This window comes from Triplophysa dalaica, chromosome 6 (assembly GCF_015846415.1).
Source record: "Triplophysa dalaica isolate WHDGS20190420 chromosome 6, ASM1584641v1, whole genome shotgun sequence".
NCBI classification, from domain to species: Eukaryota; Metazoa; Chordata; class Actinopteri; order Cypriniformes; family Nemacheilidae; genus Triplophysa; species Triplophysa dalaica.
This window is the reverse complement of record NC_079547.1, coordinates 24,240,418-24,250,162: the sequence shown is the minus strand read 5'-3', so window position 1 is coordinate 24,250,162 and position 9,745 is coordinate 24,240,418. Positions and strand designations below refer to the sequence as shown.

Here is a 9,745-nt window from a genome sequence, read left to right as displayed (position 1 = left end):
CATAAATGTTCGACATAATGTAAGCAGCATAGAGGAATTGCTGTGCATGCTTGGTACACATACGCCTGCGCGACCTTTCGTCAGACCCAGCAACGTGCGTGCGATTGCCATTGTTATCGCTCCCTTCCATTTTGCAAAGTGACTTCAAATCAAAACCCCACCTAGGCTTCGAGGCAGAGCAATTTGCGTCGATAATTTTTTTTAATCTACTAGCTCGAGGAATCCTTGCAGCCCTAGTCGGGGTCACTGAGTGCAGCTGTGACACGTCAGAGCTGATCTGGCCCTCCCGGCTGAGCCTGGTTTCTCCCAAGGTTTATTTTCTTCATTTAGGTATCATTGTAGTTTGGCTTCCTCGCCACAGCAGGGCAGTGCTGGCTTGCTCACCTGAAGAATGCATTTATTTATTTACTTATTTGATTTTAGTTCTAGAATGATCTTGCTTGGTCTATAAACACCATGCACTGTGTTTACCTTTCTGTGTTTTCTGTTTTTCTTATTTGCTCCTGTGAAGCTGCTTTGGAATAATGCACATTGTGAAAAGCGCTACATAAATAAATTGAATTGAAACCACCACCATGCATCTTGGTTCTGCATACAAAAATAATGCATCTTCTCGGCTCCCTATAGTGCCACGCATGCCTTTGGTTACCAACACCTGGGATATGATGCAGTACTGTATGGACAGGATATAGGCTATGGAAAATTGGTGGTATTTCGAAAAGGAATATGAACTGTACACACGGTTAACCATTTCTGTAGAAATTAGAGTCTTACTGGCAGTAGTTTGCCAGTAACTTACAGTAGATTTAAATGTATGTAATGTTTATGTTGTTCGTTCAAAGATCAATTAACATTAAACATCAACAACAATGTTAATGTTTAATGTTAATTAATCTTGTAAGAAACTATTGCCAGTAAATAAATCCATACATTTAAATAGTAAACTGCAAACTGCTGCCAATAAGACTTAACACAACACAACAGCTTTTTATGGCTTTTTATGGCTTCTCATGTACATGCAAAATATTACAGATAAGTTATTATCTTCTTGTCATTTACATTTACATCTAGTTATTCGGAAGACGCTTTTATCCAAAGCAGTTGCCAGTAACTTACTGTAGATTTACATTAATTTAATTTACTGGCAACAGTTTGTTCAAAGATGAAAATTAAACATTAACAAGTCTTTATCTTTACAGAAAAAAAACTATTACATAACAGCCTCATGCAAAGCATCATGGGAACCAAAATGAGAAAAACAGAAACCAAAATGGGTTGATGAGGATTTCTGGTTCCTAGAATTACAATTTCTTCTAAAAATGTGATTATTCTTTTCTGATTTAACATCTTGGAATTGTTTAGAATATTTCTTCCAAATGTTGGAAAATGGATGGATGGATGGATTTCTACCCCACACCCAGTAACTGATATATTTTTGGTTATTCTTTTATGTGTTATACAAAACATGTGTGCTTTATGCTACTGAGACATTTAGCCTATATAGGCTACTGTATTGCACAATAAAATCATCATTGGATCTGGCAGTTTGATTGTCTTTGTTATGTTGAAAATTTCTCTCTCTCACAGAAAAACCTCTGTGATCCAGTGATAATTTCGTTGATGAAAAAATATTATTTGTCGATGACATGCTTTCACTGATAAATTGAGACAATTACTCAATAAAAATTAAATGAGTAGTTGTCAGGATTTTTTGTCCTGTGCATTGCATTTCTCATGTAATGTTCTTGTAGAGAACGGAGTCTTATGGCCCTTTTCCACGTTTTTTCAAAAGCACCACTAATAATTATTCATAAATTATTATATATCACCAGCTAAAAAGTAACTAGTAACTAGTACTGAATGGTTAGTAGTTTTTGAGAAGAGTAATTTATTACTTTTTTAACACCAGTACTTTTACTTGTAATTGAGTACAATTTCAGCAATGTAATTTTTTTTAGCTTATCAACCACATGGGGAACCATAGACCAAAACTGCTGGTTGTTGCTTTAAGACAGGAAACATATAAAACTGTCCAATAAGACAGATTATTAAAACAGAGAACACATATTTTCAGAGCCAATTGATGATTTTCATCTGTTAGGGCTGAATGAATGTAGTCAGTTCTAATAATCATCGCTCGTAATATTGTATTTTATTTTTGAATTGTTTAAGGTAAATGCAGGATTACACATATCAAACTATTCAGGTCAGGTTTGAAGTGTGCAGTTTGTTACATGGCAAAAGTTACAAAAGGAGGAAAAATAACCAAAGGCCTGCTGTGTCTGGTCTGTTGGATATTTTTGTCCAGAGCGTTTTCAATTGAAAAATAACTAATCAATCAAGCTCTTTTTATTACACATTAGATGCTTTCATAGAGTACTAGTCATAAAAATTACACTGTATTTCTTGCAAGATACTTTTCCCTTTGATTATTATAAAGAGCAAACCTTTAGTTAAAGATTCACACTGTTAATTGACAAGGTTTAAAATTATAAACTCAGTTCACTGCTTGAAACATGACTCCCCATAAAACCACACAAATGAAAGTCACCAGAGTTTCCCGAACTTAGTTGCCAATAATAATATGCTCATTGTCATCCAATTTTATTATTTCACATGAAACATCTCAAAAGCCACATCATTTATGAAAATACTGAAGGTGTATTTCTTTGTATAAAAGCGTCTGCCAAATGAATAAATGTAAATGTAAATAAATGTGCCAGGTAAGGGGGGTTTTACATATATAAGTACATGTGCAACACCACAGAACCTCAGACTGCAAGCTCCATTTAGAAGTGAAGAAGATTCATCCACAACACAGCTGATCTACACAACTTTACCAGGTGAGAACAGGATGGATGGCAAGTGAAAGAATGATGCCTGTGATTTGGCTTAAGTTGGTCTGTTAAATGTTAAAGGAATCGCCCACTTTCAACAGATTTTCATGATAATTGACTCACCCCTGTTGTCATTCAAGAAGTTTATGAATTTTTTTCTTTAATCAAAAGGAAAATTAAGCTTTTTGATGAAAACATTCCAGGATTTTTCTCCGTACAGTGGACTTCAATGGACTCCAAACGGTTGAAGGTCAAATTACAGTTTCAGTGCAGCTTCAAAGGGCCTTAAACTACAGCAGACGGTGAATAAGGGTCTTACAGCGAAAGATTGGGCATTTTCTAAATAAAATACATATGTATTATTTATAAACACAAATGCTAACCTTGCTCTGTTCTGCGATGCATGTTCCTAACTTCATGTAATACGCAATCACGTTGAAATGGTCACGCTTTTGATGTAGGCGGAAGTACCAGGTCAGTTCGACTTCACGGGGCGCTGCAAGTGTTTATTGTGGTATTGTTATATGTGGTGTTTATTCTGACACACTTGGTTATGATTATACTCGCATAAATTTAATTGTATATCACATTTTATGTTTATTATTCTGATCTTAAAGCAAAAACATTAATCTTCACTTCAGTGATAAAGAAATTAAAATCCTGTGGTCTGCTGTAGGTTCAGTTCCCAACGGGAAGCACGAAGTGTCCGACCTGGCAGGCTAGCACGGGTCAAGTCAAAACAAGCCTATTGATTACAAGTTAAACGTCTAAATACTAAGTCAAATGCCGTTTACAAAGAAAGGGAGATAAGACTAGATAAGACCCTTACTCATTGTCTGGTATCATTTAAAGCCCTTTGAAGCAGCAATGAAACTGTCATTTTGACCTTCAACCGTTTGGAGTCCATTGGAGTCCACTGTATGGGGAAAAATCACGTAAAGTTTCATCGAATACCTTAATTTCTTTTCTATAAAAGAAAAAAATACATAAACATCTTGGATGACAACAGGAGTGAGTCAATTATCATGAAAATTTTGTTGAAAGTGGACGATTTCTTTAAGTTAATTGTTAGTAGCACACAGAAACTAGAGCGCAACTTCAAGTGTGCTTAGAGAGGAAAAGGTGGTGTCAGTTTGACATGTTGTTGGATGTTTTCCCTCAGGTTGAAGAAATGGCATCAAATCAAATGACGGTGGCTGCACTGGGTCGACCTTTCACCCTCGGGATGCTGTATGATGCTCGCAAAGATGAACTGCACACAGGTAAAATGTGACAACAGCTACAGTATGGCACTTATGCTTTTAGTCTCATGCTGTGGATCCAAACGCTGCAGCACAGTGTATGTGTGTGTATTTTACTTTAGAATCCAGGCAAATCCCCAAAATAACACAGAGCGTCAATTTATATGAACTTTACAGAAATCAAGTCCTCACAACTATTGCCAATACCAAACTTTACAGTCTTACAAACCAGTCTTACAGAACCAAAAAATCCTGTATAACCAGTATGTGTATGGATGAGTTGTCCCAGCTGCGTTTCTCGGGCAGTGTGTGACCGATACTGCACATCGCTGTTTGTAGAGCAGTGACAGGAATGTTCCAGTAATGCTCAGACATTGCACAAATAATGATCTACATGTGTTGAGTATTTGCGCTAAATAAAATATACGCACCCACTTCTAATATGATTCTAAGATGGTTGTGTTCAGGTGCTTTGTTGTCTGTAAGAATGGATGACACCAGATTCACGCCTGCATGTCTTGGGAAAATGTTGTATGGTAATATATGGAAAGCGATCGTATCACGCTGTCAATACTCTTCCATCTACTAAACCTTGATTTCTCATCATATGCTGCATCCCAATTCGCCTACTTATACTATGAACTAAAATGTTCTTATTTTGAAATGGAAAAGTATATATACATTTTAGTGTCTTGCAAAACAATATGCGAAATATTGGCATTAGTTGTAGAGCTGTAAGAGTTTGTGTTGTGTTATGTCAAGGCTATTTAATTTTCAGTTTTTCATTGACTTGTGGCAGATTGATATTGTTGAGAAATTAATTTATCGCATTTGGATTGAGTATAATATATCCTAAAATTCCAGAAATTCATAAACTCAGTGATTTTGGATGTTATAAAGTAATAATATTTAAGAAATAAAATATTTATACAAAATATCAGTGGGGCTGTATTCATCATTGGTTGGGAGGGACAAAATTGGACTCTACAGATATATATATATATATAACCTTTTGATCAGTGGATATGCTATTTGTACCAACAACACCGCAACACTGGCCAAGAAAGCACAACAGCGTCTCTACATCCTTCGCAAACTGAGAATAGCCAGAGCCCCAGCCCCAATCATGTACACCTTCTACACTTTTCAATAGTTTTTCATTTTATTAAGAATAAATGTCTTTTTGATCTGATGTGAAATGGGGAAAAGGTCAGTGGGAGGCAGATTTGAACCAGCGATGATATGAAGTAGTCAACAGGCTTTATTCTCTAGGCCACTGGAGACGCTGTTTGACTTGCCCCAGATACCTTAATAACAGAGGAAACCCCAGGAAAAACACACAAACTCCACATAGTCAGGCCAGAGGCAGTGGGAAGGTTCAAACACATGACCTTCTTAATGTGAGGTGACAGTGTGACCACTGCATCACCATGCAAGCACACTCGAAGTAATGTTGAATTTTTATACATTTCTGCATTTTACAGATTATAATGTGAAAATATTGGTTCCAAAATGAGGGTTTTAAAGTTTTTTTTCTTTTGTTACTTAGCTAGTTTATAATGTTTACTTTTTTTTTTCTTTTTTCAGTTAGTCATGTTAGTTAGTTTTAGTGGTGGGCCGTTAACGCCGTTAACGCAGTGAGACTATTATCGCGCGTTATAAAAAATGTCGCCGTTAATCTATTCTCAAAATTGGGTTGGCAGCTGGGTCTATACTACGCAAGCTATGATGACTTTCACCTTGATATTTTAGCGCGGATGTATACCAGCTTAACTGCACTGTACGGGGCGAGAACGAGATTTTTCAACTCGCGTGATTCGCGTCATTCGCGGAAGCAGAAGCCGCCTCATCATCTCATAACCAGGATTTCATTCGCGCGATTCGCGCAGCAAGTAGGTCTATTGGCTCTTTGCATTAACATATAAATCACTCGCGCTTGAGGCGCCATTCGCGTTTGGTCTGAACACAACATAACGTTACTGTGAAATTACCGCATCAAACGTGACGTGCAGCTACATGGATGCAGCTATGAAGCCGCCGGGTTTGCTTCAGGGAATATTATTTTTTAAGAAGCTTCCCAATAGAAACATCGACAAGACTAAGGTTGTTTGCACATTGTGCAATGCGGAATTGGTTTAAAAAAAACACTTTCTCTCATCAGGTAGTGGTCTAGCTTTAGTTGAAACCAGTAACTTTGTATTGAGATCTAATGTATTATGGCTCCTGTATGACATATTGCTTGTTGCTCCCTCACTCTTTGTAAGTCGCTTTGGATAAAAGCGTCTGCTAAATGACTAAATGTAAATGTACTGTAGGAGCTCTTCAAGTCTCAAGTACCACCTAAACGGAAATAATCCCTTAGCTAATGCGGAAGTAAACACAAGTTCATCTTATTGAACATAATTTAATTTTCATCACCAATTATCATAGTAGAACAGCTTTCTCAAGCAGTTTGTGATGCATTTTGGAAACAGGAGATGAGCCCCTGGTCTAATGCGCCACCTGGCTTGAGCAACCCGTTCTCAAAGACTTACTTTTAGTCATTATTTGGGTAGCACACATATTCTGAATGCCTTCGGCAGAATTCAAATGAGCCATTTTAATCTAGATTAATCTAGATTAATTTTGGAATTAATCTAGATTAATCTAGATTAAAAAAATTAATCTATGCCCACCACTAGTTTATAATATTTTCATGTTTAACTTGTGATTTCTAGTGTTAGTAGGCTGTATTTAAATTTTAGCCATAAGTTCTTATGGCTTGAATAAAAACTAAACAGCATTTATTGATATTAATTGGAATGCAGAATAATAAAACTTCTGGAAAAATGTTCTCACATGTTCTCAAAAATGTCAAAGTCTTCATGATTCTGATCAAATCTTTCTGATTGTTATCAAATTCCCCTAAGGATATCATACTTCTGGTTTTAGACTTTCTCAATCCACCTTTAAAACTTGCTTTTGTTAGCATTTCACTCAAATCACATTTAAGGATTTTATCAAAATTATGTTTTTTCTCGATTTACAGGTTGATATTACTTGTTTTTTTTCACAGGCTTCACGCTGTGGGACAAAAAAACACTCCAAGAAAACAGGTCTGAGCACGCTCAGCGCAGCAGTTCATTTGAAATTACTGCATCTGATTCCATTGAATCCAAGTCGTCTTTACTTGATATCGATGCGTCTCTGAAGGCCAGTTTCCTCTCTGGATTGATTCAAGTGGAAGGTTCAGCCAAGTATCTGAATGATCAGAAAAAATCCAAGAATCAGAGCAGAGTGACACTTCAGTACAAAGCTACCACCACCTTTGAACAGTTGTCAATGACTCATCAAGAGGCCAGGAACATGCTAAATACTGATATTATGGATAAGCAATCTGCAACACATGTTGTCACTGGAATCCTTTATGGGGCCCATGCTTTCTTTGTGTTTGACAGTCAGAAATTAGATTCTAGTAGTGCTCAGGACATCCAGGGCAGCATGCAAGCTGTGATAAAGAAGATCCCTACATTTGATGTCGAGGGGAGAGTTAGTATCAAGTTGACTGATAATGAAAAAGCCCTGACTGACCAATTCTCCTGCAAATTCTATGGGGACTTCATTCTTCAAAGCAACCCTGCAACATTTGAAGATGCAGTGAAGACCTATACACAACTTCCAAACCTCCTGGAACAAAAGCAAGACAATGCTGTTCCACTAATTGTCTGGCTGACACCCCTCAAGAAATTTGATTCCACAGTTCTCGAGCTCAAGGGTGAGATCTGCATTGGACTAGTGAGGAAAGCTGAGAAGGCTGTAGAAGATGTAGTGCAAGCAGAAATGAGATGCAGTGATTCTATGGGAGAAAACATGGTGGAGAAAGTGCCTCAGATTTACAAAAAGTTGAGGAATTTCCATAAACTATGTCAAGATTACAAATCTAAGCTCCAAATGAGCATGGAGAAAAAATTTCCTTTGATTCGTGCAGGTGAAGAAGATGACGTTTCACTGGAAAAGCTCTTTGACGACAGGGAGAAGTCACCATTCAGTGAAGACAACTTAAACAACTGGATGAATAAAAGAGAAACAGAAATCACTGCGATCAGATCCTGTGTAGAGATTATGAAAGAAACAAAGCCAAAAATGGTCACAAATCTGTCTGAATTGAACAGCAAGATTCTCGCTCCAGGAGTAGATCATGCTCTGTGCTTTGTTTTTACCTCTGTTGAACGCGATGACCCCTACTTGGAGAATATGACCAAGTACTTATATTCACATGAACCACAAAGTGATGAAAATGTCACAACAGAAGACCAATGGTACATCTCAGAGGGAGTTCATATCAGAGACAAAGCCAAAGCCTTCCGGGATTTCACCAGCACTCTGAGAAACAGCAGCAGTTTCACCTTCCTTATAGCATTTATACCAAATACGAAATACAAAGGTGCCACTATCTACCATTACAAGGATGGCATTCTGATCACTGATGATTTCTCACAGCCTCGCATCCCTGAAGTGATGAATGACCGCAGAGATTTGATCTGGTGTAAGTATTTACCTTTACACTGACAGCTGAACTAAATCAAACTTGTTTATCTATTAAATGTTCATGTAGATGCTTAGAAACAATGTTTTGTTCTCCCCTTCAGATGCCTCTGATCTCAACCTGGATTCCAGAACTGCAAGCAACTGGCTGACTCTATCTGAAGATAACAAGATGGCAACATGTGGACCGTTGCAGAAGTATCCTGATCTCCCAGAGAGGTTTGATCCACGTCCACAGGTCCTGTGCACAAAGGGCCTGACTGGGCGTCATTACTGGGAGGTAGAGTGGAGTAAAGGTTATAAGAATGATGTTGGGGTGGGAGTTACATTCATAAGAATTGAGAGAAAAAAAGAAGACAAGGATAGTGGGCTTGGATCCAATGAAATATCCTGGTATTTTGGTGAAAAACAAGAGTATCTCTATGCATGGCATAATGGTCAGGTGTGGAGCGGACCAGTTCCTCCTGCTGGATGCAACAAAGTTGGGGTGTACCTGGACTGGCGTGCAGGCACTTTGAGCTTCTACAGCGTCAACTCTAACAAAGTAGAACTCCTCTACACCTTCATTAACGCAAACTTCACTGAGGCCGTTTACCCAGGTTTCTATATTTATCACTTTTCCAACTACGCTTCACTGTGTCAAATGTAATAAAAGCATTTTGAACAGTTTCTATTTGCAATGCTCTTAGATTTGGAAACATAATTAACATTCTCTGCTTCAAATATTTTTTCCTTGGTTATGGCCTGCAAAAACTATTTGAAAAAACAAAAAATTCTATTGCTTTTTCACCATTGGTGAGATTCCATTGATCTATTTTGATTCTTGCGCAGTCAATACAGATCCATGTATGACCCTAGGTGGGTGGCATACGTACATTTAACCCTGAACTGTGTGAGAGTAGATAACATGAACTTTTCTTAAATGTCATTCTGCATTTTAATGGTGTGAATAATTGCCTTTAATAAAATGGGTTAAAGTGGTGCATTGGTTGATATTAGACTTTTTTCTTTTTAAACGTTCATGACTTTTCATTTGTTCTTTAAAGTTAAGCCAAATACAGAAATGGGAGTGGGTCTTTATGTTTAAACACAGGACTTTGTGTAATGTTGATTGCATCATGTTGAGTTAAGAATAGGTTTTTA

At 37.4% G+C, this 9,745-nt stretch overlaps 1 protein-coding gene across 1 annotated transcript; it reads left to right on the top strand.

Moving 5' to 3' along the window:
* The first annotated feature begins 2,800 nt into the window (after positions 1-2,800).
* On the top strand, positions 2,801-9,251 carry LOC130424921 (neoverrucotoxin subunit alpha-like). The gene is made up of 4 exons (XM_056750909.1): positions 2,801-2,843; positions 4,000-4,099; positions 7,134-8,603; positions 8,707-9,251. The coding sequence occupies exons 2-4, from the start codon at positions 4,009-4,011 to the stop codon at positions 9,249-9,251; spliced, it is 2,106 nt and encodes a 701-aa protein (XP_056606887.1). The 5' UTR covers positions 2,801-2,843; positions 4,000-4,008.
* Positions 9,252-9,745: the final 494 nt, after the last annotated feature.